The sequence below is a fragment of the Erinaceus europaeus genome, chromosome 13 (assembly GCF_950295315.1).
Source record: "Erinaceus europaeus chromosome 13, mEriEur2.1, whole genome shotgun sequence".
Classification (NCBI taxonomy): Eukaryota; Metazoa; Chordata; class Mammalia; order Eulipotyphla; family Erinaceidae; genus Erinaceus; species Erinaceus europaeus.
Window position 1 is genome coordinate 49592407 of NC_080174.1, and position 24945 is coordinate 49617351.

The 24945-nt window shown below is 47.2% G+C and overlaps 1 protein-coding gene across 3 annotated transcripts in view; it reads right to left on the reverse strand.

Annotated features, from left to right (window-relative positions):
• Nucleotides 1-11320: 11320 nt before the first annotated feature.
• Nucleotides 11321-24945, reverse strand: part of TRIM62 (tripartite motif containing 62) — a 48393-nt gene continuing 34768 nt past the window's right edge. For all 3 annotated transcript variants that reach the window (XM_060205818.1, XM_060205817.1, XM_007523242.3), the window contains one exon: nt 11321-13615. In XM_060205818.1, coding sequence (XP_060061801.1) covers nt 13065-13615 — 551 coding nt within the window. In that variant the 3' untranslated portion in view covers nt 11321-13064. The remainder of the gene's footprint in view (nt 13616-24945) is intronic.

Here is a 24945-nt window from a genome sequence, read left to right on the forward strand (position 1 = left end):
ATTGGAGCCTCAAGCATGAGTCTCTTTGCATAATCATTATGCTATCTACCAGTGCCCTTAGTTTATGTTTTTTTAATTTTTTAATTTTTTTAGTCTCCAGGGTTATTGCTGGGGCTGGGTGCCTGCACCATGAATCCACTGTTCCTGGAGGCTATTTTTCTCTTTTGTTGCCATTGTTGTTTATTGTTGTTGTTATTGCTATCATTGTTGTTGGATAGGGCAGAGAGAAATCAAGAGAGGAGGGGAAGACAGAGAGGGGAAGAGAAAGATAGACACCTGCAGACCTGCTTAATCACCTGTAAAGCGACTCCCACTGCAGGTGGGGAGCTGGGGGATCGAACCAAAATCCTTACACTAGTCCTTGAGTTTTGTACCATGTGCACTTAACCTGCTGCACTATGCCCAGCCCCCAGTTTATGTTTTTAAGATAGAGATGGAGAGACAGGCAGAATGAGAGTGAGAGACCACAGCACCAAAGATTCCTTCACTGCAGTGTGGGCCAAGCTCAGACATGGGTCTTATGCATGGCAAAGCAGCATGATATCCAAGCGAGCCATTTCACTATCTCTGATATATTTTAAATAGTCAGACCTCTGGCCAACAATTTCATTATAGGGAGTTTACTCCACAGAAAGAGGATGAATGACTATATTCTTTTTAAAAATTTTTTTAAAAATATTTTTATTTATTTTCCCTTTTGTTGCCCTTGTTTGAATGAACATATTCTTTTTTTTTCCTTTTTGTTGCCCTTGTTGTTTTTTATTGTTGTTGCTGTTTTGGATGTCGTCATTGTTAGATAGGACAGAGAAGTGGGGAAAGACAGAGAGAGGGAGAGAAAGAAAGACACCTGCAGACCTGCTTCACCGCCTGTAAAGCGACTCCCCTGCAGGTGGGGAGCCGGGGTTCCAACCGGGATCCTTATGCCGGTCCTTGCGCTTCATCACATGCGCTTAACCCTCTGTGCTACCGTCTGACTCCCGAATGATCATATTCTTATAAAAGAAAATTCTTTTTTTTTTTTTTGGCTCCAAGGTTATTACTGGAGCTCAGTTGCCTGGACCACAAATCCACTGCTCCTGACAGCCATCTTTTCTTTTCTTTTCTTTTCTTTTCTTTTCTTTTCTTTTCTTTTCTTTTCCTTTTAATAGAATTTATTTATTTATTCATGAGAATGAGAGAGAGAAAGAAAAGAACCAGATATCACTCTGGTACATGTGCTGCCAACTCAGGATCCCATGGTTGAGAATCCAATGCTTTATCCACTGTGCCACCTCCCGGACCACCAGCCATATTTTCCATTTTTTGTTGGTGTATAGGACAGAGAGAAATTGGGATGGGGGGGAAGAAAGAGAGGGGGAGAGAAAGATAGACACCTGCAGACCTGCTTCGCTGCTTGTGAAGTGATGACCTCCCCCCCTCCCCCGCTCCCTGCAGTTGGGGAGCCGGGGGCTTGCACTGGGATCCTTGCGAGGACCCTCGTGCTTCTACTATGCGTGCTTAACACAGTGCTCTACTGCTCGGAACTGAATATCCTGTTTTTTTCTGTGCACAAGTAGGCATGCCAGAGGAACCTCTCTCAAACTGTTGACAGTTACTGATTTCTGGAAATTGATTGAGAGGACTTCCTGCTGTTTAATCTTACATTGATTGAATTATTTATAATGAACATAAATTATTTCATTGTTTTTAAAAAAGGCAAATAATCAAGCAGTATTCCTAGTGTTTGCCAGCTTTCCTTGATTCTCTATGTGCAGAATCTGACTGGGTGTAGGTGGGTAGTGGTGGTCCATGGACTCATCCTGAGTATCTTTAGGGGGGAGCTACTCTGGTCTCAAAGACAGTCCCAACTCGGACATGGGATGGTCTCACATTTTTAGTTATAGCACTAGTCAGGTACAACCAACAGGCACTTTCTGAGCACCTCTCTTCACCTAGAGGCCAGAATTGTGGGGCACAAACCCTGTCTCAAGACTCTCAGGCTCTAAGTATACTGGGAGACAACCAAGTACTACTGGGCACAGATCACAGTTCTGCTGGCCCTCAATAACCAAAACAACCTTGCCTTGAGTGGGAAATTAAGAGTAAGATTTCAACAGGTAGGGGCTGGGTGGTAGCACACTCGGCTGAGTACGCACATTACCATGTGCAAGGGACCCAGGTATAAGTTCCTGGTCCTCATTCAGAGGGGAATCTTCACATATAGTGAAGCAGGTCTGCAGGTGTCTCTCCTTCCCTCTATCTCCTTCTCCCCTCTCAATTTTTCCCTGCCCATAGCAAATAAAAACAAAGGGGAGAAAGGAGGAAATGGCTACCAGGAGCAGGGGATTCATCATGTAGGCACTGAGCTCCATCACCTGGTGGTGGGGCTGGGCGGTGGTGGTGGGGCTGCGCTCCAGGTTGAGTGCACATAGTGCAAAGTGTGAGGACTAGTGCAAGGGTCCCAGTTCGAGTCCCCTGCAGGGGGGAGTCACTTCACAATCAGTGAAGCAGGTCTTCAGGTGTCTATCTTTCTTTCCCCCTCTCTAGCTTCCTCTCTCAATTTCTTGCTGTCATATCCAGCAGCAAGAATAACACCAACAACAACGATGGGAAAAAGATGGCCACCAGGAGCAGTGGATTCATAGTGCAGGCACAGAGCCCCAGATAACCCTGGAGGAAAAAAAAAAGAAAATAATAATAATAACCCTGGTGGCAATGATAAAAAAAGGTTTCAGTAGAAACCAAAAGGAAGGCAAAGGCTTTCAAGGAGAAGGTCAAATACTATAGAACTGAAGTGTGAAAGATCAGAAATCTCTGGGACTCTAATACACTGACTATATTGATCCTAACATAATATGCATAGCCTCTCCTTCCTCTTAAAGAAGCCCCTGGACAAAGAATGAATGCAGTGTCTCCAGTAGCCCATATCAATGTGTTCATGAGAGGGTGAGGGCTAGTGGCTGGGGGACTGTGGAGGTGACTCAGTTGCACAGTGAGTGACTTACATATGACCCTAGGTATAATCACTGGCACCACATGAGAGAAAAAGACAAATTTGCCCTCCCTTTCTTTGGAAATAATAAAATGAAAATAGGGCCAGGGAAGTGGCTTGTTGGTAGAATGCTTGCCTTGCTTATATAAGGCTCCAGGTTTGATCCTGGGTGCTGCATTAAAAACACAATGAATAGGAACGGGGGCCATTGCTGCTTCTAGGCAGCTGCAAGTCCACATAGAAACTAGCGGTTGTTGCTGTGCTGTCGCATGGCATCACGGTCTGCTCTCCCTTCCTGTCCTCCCTATTACCTTTCCCCACCTGTTTGGTGGGCTCCTAAAGTCCCACCACTAGCTATTTTCTGGAGTTGGGTTCTTCTGTAAATGTGTATAGGGGATGGCGGTGGCACATTGGGTCGAGCACACATAGTATGAAATGCAAGACCTCGCATAAGGATTCTAGTTTGAGCCCCAGGCTTTCCACCTGCGGTATGTGAGTGGGGGGTCACTTTACAAGCTGTGAAGCAGGTCTGCCAGTGTCTGTCCTTCTCTCTCCCTCTCTATCTTCCCCTTCTCTCTCAACTTCTCTCTGTCCTATCAAAAAAAATTTTTAAAAAAATTGCCACAGGAGCAGTGGATTTATAGTGCAGACACTGAGCTCCAGCAATAACCCTGGAGGCAAAAAAAGTGTTTAAGGCAGGAAGGGATCAACATTTAGATCCAATTGGAGGAACACAGGATAGAAAACTGAAAATGTGTGTCAGCTTACCAGTGTGTCCCAAAGTCTCACCACTCCAGAGCCCTAGCCCACAATGAAAGACAGAAAAAGGCTGGGGGTGGGGGGAGTCAGGAGGTAGTGCAGTGGGTTAAGCGCAGGCGGCGCAAAGCACAAGGACCGGCACAAAGACCGACATAAGAATCCAGGTTCAAGCCCCTGGCTCCCCACCTGCAGAGGAGTCACTTCACAAGTGGTAAAGCAGGTCTGTAAGTGTCTATCTTTCTCTCCCCCTCCCTGTCTTCTCCTCCTCTCTCCATTTCTCTCTGTCCTATCTAACAATGACGACAACAACAATAATAACTACAACAATAAAAAAAAACGGAAACAAAAGAGAATAAATAAATATTTTTAAAAAAGAAAGAAAAAGGCTGGGGGTATGGATCGAACTGCCAACATTCATGTCCAGCAGAGACACAATTACAGAAGCCAGAACTCCCACCTAAAGAATTTTAGCCCATATTCCCAGAGCGATAAAGAATAGGAGAGTTTCCAATGAGGAGATGGGACATAGAACTCTGGTGGTGGGAACTGCATGGAATTGCACCCTTGTTATCTTATAATCTTGTTAATTATTATTAAACACTAATAAAAATTTTTAAAAAAAGAAAGTGTGTGTCTGAGGGTGGCCCCCAAAGAGGAAAAGGGAGGGTGATGGGGTGGCTCTATGGGGCAAAAAGTTTGTTGTCAAGCTCAAGCCTGAAAACCTGGAGCTGCCCCAAGACCCAGGGTCATTCATCCCTTTGGCTGAGCCGATGAGGAATGGACACCCTTAAAGTGGAGAAAGGGGGGTTGTTTGGAGTCCCTGGTGAGTTGGGAAGAAACTGGGTCCCAACCCAGGTTTACCCAGGTCCTGACCCACAGCCCTACCTCTGTAAGACACACACACACCCCTTTGCCAGCTTCTGCTTTTTCTAGGACATCCCAGGACCCTTGTCTGCAGACGCCTTCTCCCAGTAGCAGGAACAGAGTCAATGAACCGTGGGACCTAGTTCCTAGTTTGTTGATTTGACAACTTGATCACGGAGGGTCACTGGCCTAAGATTTGAAATGGGCAGAGGAAGCTGGTCCAAGAACTCAGCCTACTAGTAAGAGCCCCTTCTCTGGGCTCCCAATCCACCTGTGGCCCCTGGACAAAGCTGAATCTAGGGAACCCTTCAGGTCATCGCTCTGGTACCCTTACTTACCAGCTGTCTCTGCTGCGACTGGTGCTGGCTCTGGACTCTCTTTCCAGTGAGGCAGGTAACAGGTAAGGGCAGGCATCACTGGCTTTGCCCTGGAGGAGGGGCTCCTGGGATCTGAGCCAGTTCTCCTTTCTCCTTGGGGAGAGAGGCTGTGGATTGCACCCTAGTGCCTGGCACTGTGGGGGCCCTGGCCACTCCCCTCTTCTGCTCAGGCTCCAAGCTCCCAGGGGGTGGGAGGAGGTACTTGAATCCACAGGGGGAGATTAAAGGTTGTGATTAAAGACTCCAAGACTGGGGATTCGAGAGACCAGGGTGTGGGCCTGAGTTTGCCCCATGGGTTGTTCCCCCAGCCCCTCCAGCTGGGGCTCAGTGTCCTCTGTAAATGATGAAACTAGGTTCAGTGGTGTCTAAGGCACCATCTTGGAGTCTGTGACACCGTTGTGCATGGTGGAGCTGTTTCCACCCCAGAATGGACACCCCGACTGTGACCTGTTGTCCCCTCCTCCTCTCTAGAGAGCTGTTGCCCCTGACTTTGAGGGCACCCAGACTATAAGATCTTATGCTTTGAGCCTCACCCCTGCACCCATGCAGCCAGCCCCCTGGCCTCCTTTCCCTCATCCAGTCCAGGCTGCTCTCAGCTGGCCTGCTCTTCCCCATTGCTGCCTGGGGACTGCACAGCTGGGCTCTTGTCCTGCTCTGTCACATGCTGCTAGAAATAAATCATCTCTGGGCCTCAAGACTGAGCAGGGGAGGAGCCCTCAAGCACCCCATGTCAGCTTTCAGACTTGATTGCAGTCAGACTCAATTTGGGGGAGCTTACCAGGACCTGGGCTTTGTGCTTTGACTCTGGCCTCTTTAAAGTCTCTCCCTTGTGACATCAGTGTAGAAAGTCCTTGGACCTCCTGTCTAAAGGAGCGACTCTTTCCCTGCTTCAGTTTATTTTTTAGGGTGAGGAGGAGTCATTTTGTAACAGAAATATGATGCAACTGTCAGCATTCTGAGAGAAGACTAGTTTACCTAGGTTAAAAAAAAAAAAAAGGTAGTCAGGGGCCAGGCGGTAGCGCAGTGGGTTAAGTGCATGTGGTGCAAAGTGCAAGGACCGGCATAAGGATCCCGGTTTGAGCCCCCAGCTCCCCACCTGCAGGGAAGTCTCTTCACAGACAGTGAAGCAGGCCTGCAGGTGTCTATCTTTCTATCCCCCTCTCTGTCTTCCCTTCCTGTCTCCATTTCTCTCTGTCCTATCCAACAACAATAATAGTAACAACAACACCAATAAACAACAATAAAGGGCAACAAAAGGGAAAAAAATGGCCTCCAGGAGCAGTGGATTCGTAGTGCAGGCATCGAGCCCAGTAATAACCCTGGAGGCAAAAAAAAAAAAAAAAAGAAAAGAAAAGAAAGGCTGAACTAGCTGAGCATCAGACTTGCATGAAGGAGGTTCCTGGTTTGACCTTTGGCACCACACGTGCTCTCTCATCTTCTCCTCCTTCCCCTCCCCGTACCCTTCCCCTTCTCTTTCTCCTTCCCCTCCTCCTTCCCTTCTTCTCCTCCTCCTCCCCCTTTCCATTCTTCTTCTTCCTCTTCTTCTCCTCCTCCTCCTCTTCCTCCTCCTTCTCCTCCTCCCCTTTCTTCTTCTCTGTTGTATGTGAAACTCACATATTCTCTCATATGTAATAAATAATTTTTTTACTGGTGGGGGTAGACAGCATGATGGTTATGCAAAGAGACTCTCATGCCTGAGGCTCTGAAGTCCCAGGTTCTATCCCCCGCACCACCATAAGCCAGAGCTGTGCAGTGATTTGGTATTTCTCTCTCTCTGTCTGCATCTCTCTCAAAAATAAATAAAAGAAATATTTTTTTACTATACTATATATATACTATATATATACTATACTATATATATACTATATATCTCTTTGTATCTATCTGTAGCTACATCTGTGTATCTCTTTCTCCATATATATACTCATGTAATTTCATATACAGAGAAAAGAACAATGGAAAACAAGCACATTTAAAAATAAAAGTATCATCCCATGACTTATTCTGAAAGAGACCACATCTCTATTTCTGTCTTCATCTCTAGCTGTTTATACTTTGCTTCCCGCCACCCTCTCTCCCTTATGTGGTTCAGGATTCCTGGGGAGACTAGAGAGTCTAGGGTGGTCCAGAGCAGGGAGGAATAACCAGGCCCGACTGTGTTGGCACAGACCATTCAGCATTCTGTCCTGCACCACACCCCCACCCCGGCCAGCTTTTAGCCCCTTGTGCTATAATCTGCAATATGACCCTAGGCACTGACCTCCTAGTGAAGAGCTTGGGGATGGTAGACAGAGCCAGGACCTGAGCAGGAGGGGAGGAGGCCTAGAATGCTGGCCCAGGTGTGAGCAGTCAGCCTCCCGAGATGGCCTCTCTGGCAGAAGGGAAAGCCTGTCCCCTGGGCCCCTGAGTTGAGCTCTGTGCTGCCAAGAGACCTTATCTTTGTTGTTTTCTATTCCTGCTGCCACCCCAGAGAGCAGGGTCCAGAGCTATTGGTCTTGTTAGATTCAGAGCAAGCCAAGCCCTGTGACCTGTTTGAATTATCTGGATCACAGGAGCGAGGACCCTACCAATCAGTGAATGAAATCCCCACATGCTCCCCAATAGATATGGGGAAACTGAGGCTCAGGTACCTGCTCGGGGTCACACAGTGTCTTCATGAGTCCACCCCTGATGGCAGAGACACAGGTTGATTGGCACTTGAGGGCTCACCTGCAAAGATGTGGAGTCTGGGGCTAAACTCCCATAGGGACCTCAGTTCTGATGGCTGCTACCCATCACTGAAGTGGTCTCCAAAGTTGAGAAGCATTTGTAGGCAGCTCCAGTGAAGAGTTTGGCTTTAGCTTTGGATGGACCTGGGTCTGCATCCTAGCTTTACTGAGTACTGGCTCGAAAGTTCCCTGGAAAGCACCATTTCCCCACACAAACACTGAACTAGTAATACCAACTTCATGGACTCCAAAGTTAGAAAAGATGAGGGACCAGGTGGTGGCACACCTGGTTAAGCGCACACACATTACAGTGTGCAAGGAAGCAGGTTCAAGCCCCTAGTCCCCACCTGCAGGAATTGAGAGGAAAGCTTCACAAGTAGTGAAGAAGGGCTGTTGGTGTCTCTCTGTCTCTCTCCCTGTCTTCGCTTTCCTCTCAATTTCTCTCCGTCTCTACCCAATAATAAATAAAAATAAAAAGTTAGAAAAGATGTAATGGAAAAAAATGCCCTCACTGGAGCCTGGGAGGTGATACAGTGGGTAAAGTGTCGGACCCTCAAAGCATGAGGTCCTGACTGTAATCTCCAGTAATGCTCAGCTTCTCTCTGCCCCACTCTTTTTCTCACTAATAAATACATAAATTCTGGGGATCAGGCAGCGGCACACCTGGTTGAGTACATCTGTTACAATGCACAAGGACCCGATTCAAGCCCCTGGTCCCCACCGGCAGTGGGGAAACTGCTCAAGAGGTGAAGCAGTGCTGCAAGTGCCTCTCTGTCTCTCTCTCCCTTTCTATCCCACCTCCTACTTCCCCTCTGGATATCTCTGTCTCTACACAATAAATACACAAGGAATCTAAAGAATAAGAAAGAGTAATTAAAATACATAAATCTTTTAAAAATCTTATTTATTTTCCCCTTTCTTGCCCTTGTTGTTTACTGTTGTTGTAGTTATTATTGTTGTTGTTATTGATGTCGTTGTCGTTGTTGGATAGGACAGAGAGAAATGGAGAGAGGAGGGGAAGACAGAGAGGGGGAGAGAAAGACACCTGGAGACGTGCTTCGTGCTTCACCGTCTGTGAAGAGACTTCCTTGCAGGTGGGGAGCTGGGGGCTCAAAACGGGATCCTTACTCAGGTTCTTGCGCTTTGTGCCACGTGTGCTTAACCCGCTGCACTACTGCCCAACTCCCAAAATACATAAATCTTTTTAAACAAGTGCCAGTACTTTTCTTACTGACCCCAGTGAGAACTCCAGACAGGATCACTGTCATCCTCTGCATTCCTTCCTGCCCTGGGTAGGACCTTTGCTCACTCCTTCTTCCCCCAAGGAAGCCTTTGTATTCCTTTTCACTATTCTGCATAAATGTAGTTTCCTGGTATCAGTTTGACAACTCCAGACTCTGGATGCTTCATACCTCATGGAGGTGCTCTGATCTCCCAGAGCCTTCAGGTGTGCAAATTAGACCCCTACTGTTACTCCAAGACACTCAGAAACTGGGAGTGAAGTCTGGGAAATAACAGATATTTCTTGCACCTAGTGCAGAACCTAGGGGAGAAGGGCAGGAGGGACCATGGAGGGGGTGCTCTCCACCCACACCCCCAAACTCCCTACACACAGGGAGCTGAGCAAGAAGAAATACACTGAGCAAAGGAATGTGGTTTGGAGGTAGTAGCCTTGGGAATCTGAGAACATGGGGTGGGTGGGACAAGGGCTCTGAGATACTCTAACTTCAACATACTCCCGCCTGGGCTGAGGAGAGGTAGCTCACCAGGTAGGGCATGTGCCTTGCCATGCCAGCAGCCCAGCTTCTAGCCGTGGCACCACATGAAAATGTCATGGCAGGGGAAGCTTTAGAACTGTGCTCTCTAGCTCCCTGAATAGTACGTATGAATACACACACACCTTGAGGTGGTGAAGTTACACATGTGTGAGGCCCCTGATTAGCAAAAAAGGAGGAAAAAAAAAGAGAAAAGAGAAACAAAATCCTCTTTTCTGTAAACTGGGGTACTCTCCCTCTGTCCCTGTTAACACCTCCCCATCTTTGTTCACCTCCCCTTCTCCTTAGAAGCCCTAACTGATCACTGGCTGGGGTGGTTGTCTCTTCTCTACCCACTTCCCCACCTGGCGACTCAGAGATAAGTCACTCAGTAGGTGAGGAGACTGAAGGTGAGAAGGACCTTGGGGACAATATAAGTCAGTGTTTAACTAGGACGAGGTCCAGGATTCTGGTTTCCAGGGCTGCTGCACTGCACAACTGCAGAGGGGCTGGTGGTCTTCTCTGTGTGCCCTTATGTGCAGGGTCCTGACTCCTGGACAGGCTGCTTCCCTATCAGTTGGAAGTGGGATGGCCCGGCCAGGAAGGTAGCATAAAGGTTATGCAAAATAACTTTCATGCTTGAGGTTCTGAGCTCCCAGCTTCAATCCCTGGCACCATCCTAAACCAGAGCTGAGCAGTGCTCTGGTAAGAAAAAGAAGAAAAAAATGGGATGGGACCAGGCAGTGGCGCACCTGATTAAATGCACACATTATAGTGTGCAAGGACCCAGGTTCAACCCCCTGGTCCCCACCTGCAGGGGGAAAGCTTCACGAGCAGTGAAGCAGGGCTTCAGGTGTCTCTGTCTCTTGCCCTCTCTATTTCTCTCTATCTCTAGTCAATGATAAAATAAAATTAAGCAAAATTTTGAAAAATGGGATAGGTCTTGTTCTGAAAAGCAGACCTGAAGGTATTCCAGGATGTGGTTCATATTCTTCACAAGCCACTGGGAGAAAGATAAAGTCTACAGGGTCAGAGTTAGCCTGAAGACCAGAAAACTTACACAGCTCTGGATACTGATTTTAGGAGGCAGCTGGAGTGAGAGATCTCTCTGTAAGTGCATTGTGATGTGAGTACTTATTTAGAACTCGGTCCTTCTTTAAATTTTTTTTTAAAAAAATTTGTATTTATTTATTCCCTTTTGTTGTCCTTATTGTATTATTGTTGTAGTTATTATTGTTGTCATTGTTGTTGGATAGGACAGAGAGAAATGGAGAGAAGAGGGGAAGACAGAGAGGAGGAGAGAAAGATAGACACCTGCAGATCTGCTTCACCACCTGTGAAGTGACTCCCCTGCAGGTGGGGAGCCGGAGGCTCGAACTGAGATCCTTACGCCGGTCCTTGTGCTTTGCGCCACATGCGCTTAACCCGCTGCGCTACAGCCCGACTCCCCAGTCCTTCTTTTGTTCATCAGGACCTTGTGTTTGAATGATTGTTCCCAGTGGACTCTTTTTACAGGCAGAGAGGAAGAGAGAGCAGAGACACTGCAACACTGCTAAACTGTCCACGGAGCCTCCTCTTGTGCTGCGCCATTGTCTGATGCCCAGCACTAGAACCTGGGTCCTCACACATGGTAAAGTGTGCATCTAGCAGGTAAGCCATCTCATGGCCCCAGAACTCAGTTGTTAATTCAAACTCCTTCACTTACCAGCACGGGGCATAAGATTGCAGACAAGTCATACCTTTTGCCTAACATCCTTTTTCTTGCTCTGTAAAGCAGGTATACTACCTACCCAGTAGGGCTGCTTTGTCAGTTAGCCCTGATACTGTATTATATACACATTACTTGGGACCGGACTGATGGCTTTTCTAAAATGAATGAACTGACCATTGACACCCTGTAACTTTAATTTAATACAAATTCATAACTCACAAAAAATGGGGAAACATTTAAAATAAAAATGCTGCGGGGGTGGTGGTGGCCCAGATTCTAGTGGCCAAGTGACTGAGGGGTAGACTGAGGATTCCTCTTGCCTAGAGGTCCCAGAGAGCAGGCAGTTGTGATATGGGAGCCCCCCAAGTTCTTCTGCTGTTGTGGGTCCTTTGGGATAGGTGTTATCTGAGACACCAAGTTCAGGATCTTGGGCACAGGACTAGAAAGAATATTCACGGCTAGGGAGCCCTCTGGGCTCTGGCTTGTGGACCCTATGCCTGAGCTCTCGCTCCTGCTCCTGCTCCCAGGCAGGGGAGAGTCTCAGAGAATGCCTGGAAGCTGTGTAGTGTCAAAGTCAAGGTCTAGAGGTTGATTCTTGTGACAAAAACCATGGGTGGACTTGTTCAACATCCATTCTAACTTATGCATAGCATTCCCTTTTTGTATAGATGTGGCTAGAAAGAAGAAAATTACATTTCTCAGATTCCCTTGTAGCCAAAGCTCTGGGTTTGGTTTAAGTTTCCTCCAACAGAGTCCCTTGGGGAGAGATCTGGATTTGGGAATCAAACTGAATGGGAGGGAGGCCAGGCTCAGGATATCCAGTTGCTGGCACACATGGTTCTATAGCCAGTGGCTTTTCTGCAGAAGGGAGTAGCATTCTTGGTCACAGACACAATGAATCTATCTCAGTTTCCAAGCCCTTCCTGGAAATTTAGCAGTCTTCCAGTCTGTCCAATGATTTTTCAAAGCCAAAGGGACTTAGTAATAAATCCTTGTCTAATTAAACTTGTTAATGCAGATCTTCCTTCCTGCAACAGGATTCTGAGTTTGATTCCAAGCCTGGTTAAGAAGTTCCAGTCAACAGCCTATCCCAGTGCTCACCTTCTGTCTATAACAACTGTCCCCAGTAGTCTTTTCTACTCTAGCCTTGTCCCAGAGATCTGGCTGTGCCCTGATCTACAGATACTGGGGAGCTACATCATCCATGCTTGCACTAGCCCAGCTTTGGATGACTGTGTTATTCATCAGTCTTGAGGCGTGTCATTGCCCTGCTTTAGATCTGGGGGCAGAAAAGTAGTGGCACAGTGACTATGACATCCTTAAAAACCAAGTGTCATCCATAGGCTGTAGCAACACCTCTACCTAGAGATAAGTGGGAAAAGCAGGAATTATAAAGATCTCAGTATGGGGGTCAGGAAAGAGCCAACCCTATCATCAGCTACTGCCTGGGTCCACTGTGGGAGTGGTTAAAATTCTCCATCACTGACTTAGGGCATGTCTTGAACCTGGGAACTTAAAAGGGTTCTATATATTTTCTGGGTTGCTAAGCACTGCCAACACTCTGATACACCCTGACATCAGGGCATTTGGGCAGAAGGGATGCACAATGGGGGGAGTCCCTTGTCTTTGAGAGGAGGGGGATGAGGGCTGGGAAGAGGCTGTCATGAGGAGAAGCAATGCCACATCCTTAGACCAAAGCTATCTCCCCCTTCAAGGTCAGAGCTACAGAACATCAACACTGAAAGTGTGGGAATTAGGGAACACAACCTCCATCCCACAGATAGGGAAATGGAGGTTGGAAGGTAAACAATTGGCCTGATATCTCAGGGTGGCCAAGCAAGTCCAGACTCCCCTCTTCTGGGCAGGGCTCTTGCCGGTGGCCTCACTCGGCCCAGGCACCTGTAGTCTCACGGGGCCACACTAGATGCGGACGGTATTGATCCTAAGTGGCTGCACATTTTTGCCATTGGCATGGCTTTGCCCAGGGCTGAAGTACGAGCAGAGTTTGCCTGGGAACTTCTCCCGGAAGGTGTAGAGCCAGGACATGTCATCGGCATTGTAGAAGATGAGCAGGCCTTGGTCATAGTCCAGGAAGACGCCCACCTTGTCAAGCTTGTCGCGGACGTTGAGCCGCGTCCAGGGCTCAGTGCAGGCACTGTACTGGTTGCCATCGTGCATGACGATGCAGTAGAAGCCTCGGCTGGGCTGGATCTGGATGCTGCCCTTGCGGCTAGCGGCCTCATGGGCCAGCCCAATCACCCACTGGGTCTTCTCTGCTACCACCACCTCCCAGTAGTGGACACCGCTGCTGAAGGCCTCAGAGCCCAACACTGACACCTCCACGTCAAAGCGCTTTGGTGAGTCTTGCAGTGGCTGTGGGTGCAGGTTGCCGTAGGCCACAATGGTGCAGTCATCCGACAGGATGAGTCGCTGATGGGCAGTGCCCGGGTCCAGGGTCAGGGCAGCCGGCACTGCAGGGGGCGGAGGAAGGAGAGAAGATGAGTGGAGAGAAGGCTGTGCAACCCACTCTGGCAGGCTTCTGTGAAGGCTAATTTCCAGCTGTTCCTCAGGTCTGTGCGACTGCTGACTAAATACAAGCCTGCCCTTTCCAGGCCTCTGCTTCCTTCTCAGTCATATGGAAGGGTGACAGTTAAGGTCCTTCCAGATTTAAACTTGGCTGCAGGGGAAGAAGGGGCTGCCTGCTTACTGCTGATGCTTCAGACAAGGCATGTAGTGGGTAGTTTGTTAGTTGGATATGCCAGAATTAGGTCCAGTATAAGGGAATTTCAGAGCTGGGAGGGAGCTTAATGATAGGGACTAGAGAACCAGCTACAAGGTGAACTGAAAATCTGTGGGGTGGTGAGCTGTCTCAATAGATAGAATCCAGAGATGCTAATTCCACTCAGCAAAATGCAGAGGCAAGTCCTACGTCCTACCACCAGTGACTTTCAAACGACCCATTAGATATTTGTATGAATGGAAATCTTTTTCTTATAACTATCTAAAATGAAAGCTTAACTTCACTTTATGTATAAACATGAAATTATTTTTGTACAGTTTTAACCTACTTAAAATATTTTGGAATGCAACTACTGTATTAACGGGAGGAAGACTGACTTTGTATTGGAATGTTACTGGACACTGCTCACTTTGGGGGATGCAGAGCCCTAAGAACAGTGCTATTGGCCAACATAAATTACCTATTTGATACTATGCTGGGACAGGATGGTCTTACCTATTGGCACATGCAACTATTTCATTATGTTTTTTTTTTTTTTTATCTTGTCATTGGGGCTTCTCTGCTCCAAACTGACTTATTCGATTCTAGATAGAAAGAGACAGAGATGGGGAGAGAGGGAAAGATGCCACAGCACCAAAACTCCTCTGGTGTGGTGGAAGCATGGCTCAAACCTGGGTTACGTGCATGACAAGGCAGGTGCACTATCCTGGTGAGCTGTGCTCTCTGGTGTGGTTATGAGGGAGCATCTACAAATTGGCACACACAGTATTTCAATGATAAATAACTTCCTCTACATCCTAGTAGAATATGACAGACACAACTGAATTGTGAAAGGGCATATTCTCTTTGAGAGATTGCTAATTTGTTATGAAATACACAGGACTGGTCTGAAAATGTTGAAAACCACCAACTCCCTAGGTAAACTCTTATCCCAGAAGGAAATTGAGATTTTCACAGCAGACATAACTTTTTTATTATTATTATTTAATTGCCACCAGGGTTGTCGCTGAGGCTCTATGCTGGTACTACAAACCCACTGCTCCCAGTGACCATTTTTTTCTCTTCTTTTTTCTTTTTCTTTATATTATACTGATAGCACAGAAAGAAACTGAGAGGGGAGGGGAGACAGAGAGGGAAAGAGAAAGATAGACACCTTCAGGCCAGTTTCACTGCTTGTGAAGTTCTCCCCCTGCAGGTGGGGAGTAGGGTCTAGAACCCTGGTCCTTGTGCATGGTGATATGTGTGCTTAACCAAGTTTGCCACTGACTGGCCCTGAGACATGACTTTTTAAAAAATTTTAAAAAATATTTATTTATTTATTTATTCCCTTTTGTTGCCCTTGTTTTTTTAATTGTAGTTATTGATGTTGTCATTGTTGGATAGGACAGAGAGAAATGGAGAGAGGAGGGGGAGACAGAGAAGGAGAGAGAAAGATAGACACCTGCAGACCTGCTTCACCATCTGTGAAGCAACTCCCCTACAGGTGGGGAACCAGGGGCTTCAACTGGGATCCTTATGCCAGGTCATTGCGCTTTGCGCCACCTGCGCTTAACCCGCTGCGCTACAGCCCGACTCCCATCATGACTATTTTTTAAGTCACCTAGCAAACACAGTTCAGACAGGACTAACAAGACCATGAACTATCTGACCCCACCCCCTCTTCCAGCTTCTTTTTTTTTTTTTTTTTTTAAATCCAGAGTACTCTTCAGCTCAATTTATGGTAATGCTAGGGACTGAACCTGGTACCTTGGAGCCTCAGGCATGAGAGTCTGTTATATAACCACTATGCTGTCTCCCCAGCCCATCAGCCTACTTTTCATTCAACATTCCCCATCTTCTAATTCCACTCAAGTCCAAAGTCCTTTCTCAGCCTGTTCCCTCCACAGCCTCCTCGCTGATCATTATAACCATTCCCCGTGAGGTTCAATACCAGGATTCATCCTCTGGGAAGCCCTCCTGGTTGCCCAGTGAGTGAGTTCACTCTTCCCTGAGATTTCTTAGCTTTGGTCTCCTCTCTTACTATACAATATATTCTTCTGTGCCTATAGCTCACACCCTGTTGCAGCAGAAAGACATAAACATTTCTACCTAATGAGGCTCTTCCTTGTATGCCCAGTGCCCAGTGTAGAGCTTGGCATGGGGAAGGCATCCAGAAAGGTCTGCCAGGTTAAACTGACCCTATTTGGGTTGCTCTTTGGGCAGGTAGCATAGGAAGGTCACCTGGTCTGGGCTGGCCACACTGGCTCAGCAGGTCTGACTCTTAAAGGCTCATGAACTCATGTCAAGGCCTCCACTTATCCCTTCTCTCTGAGGGAGCTAACGCTAAGTCAGAGGAGGAACTGCTTCTCCTTAGCCTTGTTGACCACTGCTAGGCCAGAGCAAGATAAAAGGGAGGAGAAGGGGGTAAAAGCTACCAGCTCCTTGGAACAAGGGAAGGGTGCTTCCATCTGGCTTTCTGGCATTTTCCTTCTCTAGTGGAGAAGGAACATGATGACACTTAGCTGGGGCATTAGCTGATGCTTCAGTCATATTTGTTATTTATATACATGCACAGAAACAAAAGTGGGCACAACCTACATGTCCACTGGCGGATGACTGGATAAAGAAGTTATGGCATTTATACTCAGTGGAATACTACTCTGAAATTTAATAAGATATCGGACATAATGAATGCAACTGGAGGTGAATTATGATTAGTGAATATGTAAGGAGTTGAAGGACAACTACCAGATGATTTTACTCATGTGGAATATCGAAAAGTAAATAATATGAACTTGTGTGGAGAGAGAAAGATTGAGAGAGAGAAAACCAAAATGTTTCTAAGACTTTGTGAAAACTACGGTGGTTATTGTTGGGGGGTAGGCACAGAACTTTGGTGAGTACAATATGGAACTACAAAGCTGTAATTTTATAATCTTTTAAATCACAATTAAGTCACTAATAATTTTTTTAAAAAGCAGTCAAATGTCTCAAGCCAGGAAAATAGCATAATGGTTATATAAACAAATGTCCTGCCAGATGGCCCAAGGTTCCAGGTTTAAACCCTAGCTCCACCATAAGCCAAAGCTAAGCAGTGCTCTGGTTAAAATTATTACTATTAATAATAATAAAGTAAATGAAATGCCTTAACAAATGACTCTTCCCAACAGAGAGCAAGTGCCAGTTCCTGAGTTGTTTTCTGCGTGGATACTCACTAACAAAGCTGACCATGACATACATAGTTCCTCCCATTTCTGTTCTTAGAACTCAGAGGGTTGTAGGGAAACAATCTGCTGTGTAAACAGAAGAGTCAGTAGCTACATAATCAAGAGATCTAGAAGAGACAGAGCTATGAGAAGGATGACACTGAGTCAGTGGTAGACATCACCCCATTGTCTCGCTCTCAAAGCACAGCTCGTCAGACCCAGAAGTTCTCCTGCCACAGGAATGTGGGAATTCCCATAGTATGGTCAGAAGGAGGACGTAAAATGGGTGGTGTGTGTGTGTCTGTGTGTATGCATGCTAAGGAGAGAAGAAGAATTTAATCAGATACAGATGGGGCCACTCATCCTTAGGGAATGTGGGTTATAGTCAAGGTGTCTGTCTACAACAGAGAGAGGGGAGTAGGCACAATGGCAAGGTTCTGAGTTCACAAAGTGACTGAGGCCTTGTGGGGAGACCAGTATGGGTAGGAGGGTTCAGCTCTTGGATCTTTTTTTTTATTTATTTTTAAATTTTTCCTTTTGTTGCCCTTGTTTTTTATTGTTGCTCTAGTTCTTATTGTTGTTATTGATATTGTTGTTGTTAGATAAGACAGAGAGAAATGGAGAGAAGAGGGGAAGACAGAGAGGGGGAGAGAAAGATAGACACCTGCAGATCTGCTTCACTGCCTGTGAAGTGACTCCCCTGCAGGTGGAGAGCCGGGGGCTCAAACTAGGATCCTCATGCCGGTCCTTTGGTCCTTGTGCTTCCTGCCACGTGTGCTTAACCCACTGTGCTACCGCTACCCGACTCCCTAGCTCTTGGATCTTATACATACATACATACACACACACACACACACACACACATATACACACACACACACACACACACACACACACACACATATATACATACACACACACACACACACAGAGAAAGAGATAGATTCACTTCTGGTTCCGCAGATGAGTGGGGAGGGATGAGTTTAATAAATAGTTCTGAGGCTGGGCCCACAAAAGTGAGTCGCCTACAGGATGAAGGAAAGAAGCCCTTGCTTCTTAGCAGCAGCTCCTGAGTGTGGCTCAGTACTGTTTGAAGTCGCAGGGTCTGAAAGGTGGAAATACCATCAGCTATTTCTTCTAGTCTCTCAGGCCTCCCACCCGCTCAGGCTCTCAGTTGGACGGTATGAACATTAAAAAAAAAAAAAAAGCATTTCTATATTCTCTAGTTGAACTCTGGGACCCCAAGTGTATGGGCCTGGAGGTGGGACCTGCCCCTCATGGGACAGTGCTGGCAGTAGAGGTAAGCTGGGGCAAGGTCTGGTGTTCTTACAAAGACTTCACTATTCTGGGAGGACCTTTTCAGATAGAAAGAGGGAGCCAGAGAAAAAGAGACACCACAATACCAAAGCTTCCTCCAGTACAATGAGGGCTGGGATCAAACCTGGGGCTGCAGGTGTAGCAAAGCAGGCACCCTTGCAAGTGAGCTACTTTGCTAGCATGACCCTTAAGATTTTAGATCCCAAAGGGTCAGGATGGAACAGGGTCTGACACACTGGCTCAAGTCCCAGGGCCTCTCACTTCATCATAAACAGAGGTTTTGTTGTCTGGGGTACCCTCTTGCCTTCTGTGAGCTGACAATCTGATGGGAGTAATAGCCTTAAGACCAGAGAGAGACCCAACCCAGGGCCTGGCAACATTTTTTCCCCTTCTGAGAAGTCACTCTTAGTACAGAGACTGAAATTCCTTCACTCTCCACCCCTGCAGCCTCCCTACCCTAGGTGAGATGACAGGCTCAGGCAAACAAATCCAGAGTATTTTCTTTTTCTATTTTATAGGTCAGAGCTCTCTCCTAATTCTTTTTTTCTTTCTTTATTATGGGGGGGGGTTGTCTCCTAATTCTTAGACACTGCTTTATAAAAACATAGAGGAGGTCTTGAGACAGCCCATCTGATCTCCAGGTGTGTTCTCAGCCCATGTTTGAGGGCAAAAGATACTCAGGAAGGGACTGTCAAGACCCCAGGAAGTGTCTCTTGGGCTTCACCAACCACACACAGCAGCAGCCCAAGCAGCAGAGACCCCCCCCACCCACCCCAGCCACCAGCACCAGCACTTAGCAGCCTGTGGCATGTGCCTCTTTGTTCTCAATGAAGGCGGTAGGACCATCAGCCCTTTCCTCTGGCTGGGCCTTTACAAGACTCCCGTCCTTTAGGCCTCCCAACCCTCAAAATGAGAACATTCAAGAAAACATTTGCACCATCTCCAGTTCCTGGGACCATCATTGCCGCCTCAGGAACACAGATTACTGTGCCTGATTTTCAGAAAAGGAGACCAAGGTTCTAAGGAGACTTCTCTGAGTTGGGTGGTTTCCTTAAGCAGCCGCTTGGGCAGCAGAGTTAGAACCTCAACTGAACTCTTCTCCTACCACCTTCTTTCCTTTTTTTTTTTTTTTATTAAAATTACTTTCTTTTTTAATATTTATTTATTTTCCTTTGTGTTTCTCTTGTTTATTGTTGTTATAGTTATTACTGTTGTTATTGGTGTTATCATTGTTAGGACAGAAAGAAATGGAGAGAGGAGGGGAAGACAGAGAGGGGGAGAGAAAGACACCTGCAGACCTGCTTCACCGCCTGTGAAGCGACTCCCCTGCAGGTGGGGAGCTGGGAGCTTGAATCGGGATCCTTACACGGTCCTTGTGCTTTGTGCCACATACACTTAACCCACTGTGCTACCACCTGACTCCCCCACCTTCTTTCCTGATTCCAGAAAGCTTGTTCAGCAAGACTGAGGAACCACAGGCTGAGTCACATATGGAAGAACAAACAGATGATCAGGACAGCTAAGTCCCAGGTCTCTTATCACAAATAAATAATGATACTAAATTCTTATACCTGTCCTCGGAGGTGAGTGTAATTGTCCCTGACATGCAGATGAGGTAACAGACTCAGAGAGGGCAGTAACTTGCCGTGCTCTACACAACTAGGCAGTGAGCACACTAACCCCTAAAAGATTGGAATCAAATAATCAAGGGGGGGTGGTGAGGAACAGTCCAGCAGATGGAGGGGGTCCCAGGAGTGAGGGAGCAGCATCTGGTGTCTTTAGAACAATGAGCCACCTGTCTTGGATGGGAAGGAGGTTTGTGCCCAGGAGCTGGGAGATCAGGCCAGGCGCTGAGAGAGTTTCCTGTGTCAGCTGATCCTGTGTCAGCTGAGGGGTGGGGCAAGGGTGTGTGTGTTGAGGTGGAGAGCGGAGGTTCCATGCAGGGGAGTGACAGGTGCTAGATGGGGGTTGTTAGGTAAGCCAACAGGAAGCTAGGGGGGAGGCAGGCAGGAAGCTTGGGGAATCCCTGGGTGAGTCCTCTGTGGCACCCACCATCTGGACAGAAAGGGCCTCAGTGCCAGTAAAGGAGTCAGAGTGATTTCCCAGGCCCATAGAGAAAGGAAGGGGCCTGGCTAACCAGGTCACTGTTCTTTAAGGTCCCCTGTGGCCTATCCTTGGTGGGACACAGGCACACGCTGCCCCCTTGGCCTTCTTGTACAGCAGCTTTCCCTGAAGAAAAGCTCTCAGCGGGAGTGACATCATCTCCTGAGAGACATTGGGCATTGTCTGGTGGTCATTTTGGTTGTCACAGCTGCCTGGGAGGGCATCCAGTTGGGTAGAGGCCAGAAATGCTGCTAGACACTCTGACAGGGGGAAGGGGTGGGTATAGCTCAGTGGTAGAGCATTTGACTGCACTCTGACGCACAGGAATGCCCCTTGCACAAATGTCAACCATCCCCAAGCGTCACTAGTGCTGGGCTCGAGCAGCCTGATCAGGGGATAGCAACAAGTGCCCATATCTGTTTCCTCAATTGGGAGGGAGGGAGAAGGCAAGACTAGAAACTCAAGGATATTTTGGTTTTCGTTTTGTTTTAATTACTTTATTTATTCATTACTATTTATTTATATAATAAGAGGGCAGAGAGAAATTGAAAGGGGGAAGGAGGGAGAAAGGGAGAGAGAGAGAGAGAGAGAAAGACTTGCAGCACTGCTTCACCATTTGTGAAGCTTTCCTCCTGCAGGTGGGGACTGGGGTTTTGAACACGGCTCCTGTGCGCTGTAATATATGTGCTCAAGTAGGTGTGCCACCAGCCATCCCTCTCCCCCTTCTTTTTTACATCATCACTGGAGATTCATTCCTCCAGGCTAACTTCTTCAGGAAAAGCAGAGGGAGGCAGGCAAGGATGCCACAGTACCAGTGCAGTGGTGGTTGGGCTGGAACCTGGGTTGCATGCATGAAAAAGCAGAGGTACTATCCAGGTGTGGGTCCTGATAGTTTCTTCCTAGTTTTACTGAGGAAGAAACCAAAGCTCAGAATTAACTAACAATGTGCACCAAGTGTCTTCATTCAACCAATGTTGACAGAACACCTACTTTGTGCTAAGCACTAATGTAGTTGCAGAACTGAGGCTAGGACTCCTTTCTTTCTTCATTCATCAACATGCACTGTGGTAGCTGCTAGGAATCCACAGAAATGAATCAGACTCACCCCTGCTCCTCAGAGCTTACAGCTTAGTCAGCTGCAAGCAACACAGACATTAATAAAAGAGTGAGACCAGGATAGCTCAATGCTACCTGGGGGGACATGTAAGAAGACTTCCTAGAGGGACTGTTTATAAACCAAGATGTGGAAAAGAGTAAGAGAGCGCCACCAATGACTGGAGGTGGCACAGAGTTCTAGACAAAGGAACAGCATATGCAAAAGTATGGAAGAGGGAGAATATGACTCATTTAAGAGTGGAGATGGTTCAGAGTGACTGAAAATAATTTGGAGGGGCGAATGAGAGAATGGCAGAGCCTAGATTGGGTGAGGCCTTGAATGTCAAGAGTGATGTACCTGGAGTGCCTCTCCAAGCTGTAACAGGGACATAAATGTGGCAGTTGAGACAAGTGGAGCTCCTGAGACCACCTGCCTGCGGGGCTAGTTGGGCTTGTGTCTGAGAGGGACTAGGGTTCCTTGTTTGCTTCATTTATCCTGACTCACCCACACGTGTCTCTCCCCCCACTGGGTCCCAGTACAGCTGTTTTCCAAAGCTGGAGGCACACAAAAACCTTCACCTTAGGAGGAAAGCCCAATCTGCTGGAAAATGGTCTAGTCCTCAACTACTGTCCTTGTCAACAAGGACACACATCCAGATTTATGAGTACTAGGAGGTGGGTCCACGCTGTATCATGGACTTGATCCTCAGTGCCACATGGGGACTCTATAGACAGGACCAAGGAATTTTTTATTTCTACTAGAGCAGCACCAAGCTGTAGCCTATGGTGGTGTTGGGAATTGAACCTGGGACTTTTGTTGCCTCAGGCATGAAAGTCTTCTAGCGTCACCACTATGTTATCTCCCTGGTTGCTCAAGGGGACTTAATGGATGATGAATTGGCGCATTAGTGTCTCCTTACCATCCCCCCCAAATAAATAAATAAATAAATAAATAAAAATAAAAACAGATGGATAGCAAGGTAGTTGACCTGGGCAGTACACCTGCTTTGTCAGCCACATGACCCAGTTTTGAGCCTGGCCCCCATGGCATGGGGGAAAGCTTTGGTACTATGATCTCTTTCCCTTTCTGCCTTTGTCTCTGCCTCTTACTATCTAAAAATTTCAGCCCAGAGCAGTGAAGCCCCAGTAATGACAAAAACAACAAATCACAAAATTGGGCCTACTAGGTAGCTCAATGGAATTGTGCAAGGCCCTGGGTTCATTCCCTGCATGGAACTGCATAAAAAAAAAAAAAAAAAAAGAATACTAGGAGGTATCTCCTTGCTCCTATGGATGAGTTAAGATGTACCCAGTGAGGTCTTCAGACCTTCAGTTCCCTACAGTGGACATTGACTTTTGTGCAGCTTTCACCCACAGTGCTTGCCCTTGGTCCCTCTCCATCCATACCTAGCTGGCCCAATTGTGAAGATCCTGGGGTCATTATGTCCCTGTTCTTCATCCTGCTTTTGACTCAGCTCCTCACCCTTCTCCACTTGGCAAACCCTTCGGCCTTTAGCGCTCCACTTAACTACCATCTGTTCTGTGTTTACTGGCCACTCCCCTGGCCCACTCACAGCCTCCTGAAGCCACTTCTGGAGGCTGGGGGGAGTTATGGTACTGTGTAAATCCATTATCCCAGGACTGCCAGAGTCCACTTGTCCACCTCTCTCCCCTTGAAGTGCCTTGAGGGAACTGCAATGTCTGCAGACTAAAAGAATGACTCCTCACAGGTGGGAAGAACTCTGAATACTGTGTGACCATGGGAAAACTGTGAGTCTCTCTGACTCCTGGTCTCCCCAGCAACCTTCCTGAGTTGGTGTGAGGCCAGGGAATAGCTGGTTAATTCAGTAAGTAAGGGCACAAGCTCTGGGGTTTGAAAGATGTGAATTTACATCCTTGTTGTTGCCATTTAAAGATTGTGATCATGTTTCTCACAGCTCTGTGTCTCAGTTTCACCATAGGAAAAGTAAGGGTAACCGTCCTAACCTCTTAGAACTCTCTAGATCCATGGCCTGCCTCTAAAAGATATCACTCCTGACTCCAGACACACAAGGTTCTCTGCTGCCAACAGGCTAAAATCTGAAGCCCCTATGTGATTTGAGGAAGATACTGAACTCCCAGGGCCAGGATCGATGGACTCTACTGGAACCCACAGACCTTGTCCTCTCTTGGCACACCTCCCATTGCATTCTCTGGCCCAGCTTCGTCTCAGCTGATGATCTTGTTCCCTACTTTGCTGGGGGAGGTGGATATGACCCCCACAAACCCTTCTGCCCCAGCACTCACCTTATTTTGCTTTCTCTGGTCCCCCAAAGATGAACTCTCTGAGGTGTCAGAAGATGCAGCAGCAGATCCCGCCTTCTCTTGCCTGTCTTGCCAGCAAATCTCTTAAGCCCAACTTCTCCTTCTCCTTCTGCTACTGTTCCCTTACCACCACCCACAATCACACAGTGCTTTCTGCTGTCTTGAACAAACCACCTCTGCCACGTTCTCTCACCTCTCCTTAAATTCCCCTCCTTAAAGACCTTGTCCCCACTTGCTGACTCGATTTCCTCTTCTCATCTCTCTCGCATGGCCTCCCATCAGATTTTTCCCTCTCCCTGATTATTTACCTTCATCAGGGTTATTATCTCTGGGGCTCAGTGCCTGCAGGTTGGATCCACCACTGCCCAGTGGTCATTTTTTCCATTTATTTTCCTTTGTGATAGAGACAGAGAAACTGAAAGGAAAGGTGGAGATAGGGAAAGAGAGAGAAAGAGAGAGAGAGCTGTAGCACTGCTTTATATCTTGTGAAGCTTCTCCCCTGCAGGTGGGGACCGGGGACTTAAATCCAGATCCTTGTGCATGGTAATGTGTTCTCTCCACCAAATATGTCCCACTGCCCAGCCCTGTACTATACCCCCCCTTTTTAAAAATTGTACTTATGGGAGTCGGGCAGTAGTGCAGCGGGTTAAGCGCAGGTGGCGCAAAAGCACAAGGACTGGCATAAGAATCATGGTTCAAGCCCCCAGATCCCCAACTACAGGGGATTTACTTCAAAGGCGGTGAAGCAGGTCTGCAGGTGTCTATCTTTCTCTCCTCCTCTGTCTTCCCCTCCTCTCACCAATTCTCTCTGTCCTATTCAACAACAAGGACATCAATAACAACAACAATAAAACAACAAGGGCAACAAAAGGGAAATATTTAAAATTGTATTTATTTATTTATTTACTTACTTTTAAACAGAGTACTTTTCAGCTCTGGCTTATGGTGGTATAGGGGATTGAATCTGAGACTTTGGAGCGTCAGGCATGAGAGTCTCTTTGCATAACTATTATGCTATCTGCACCCCCCTATTTTTTTGATAGAGACAGAGAGAGTG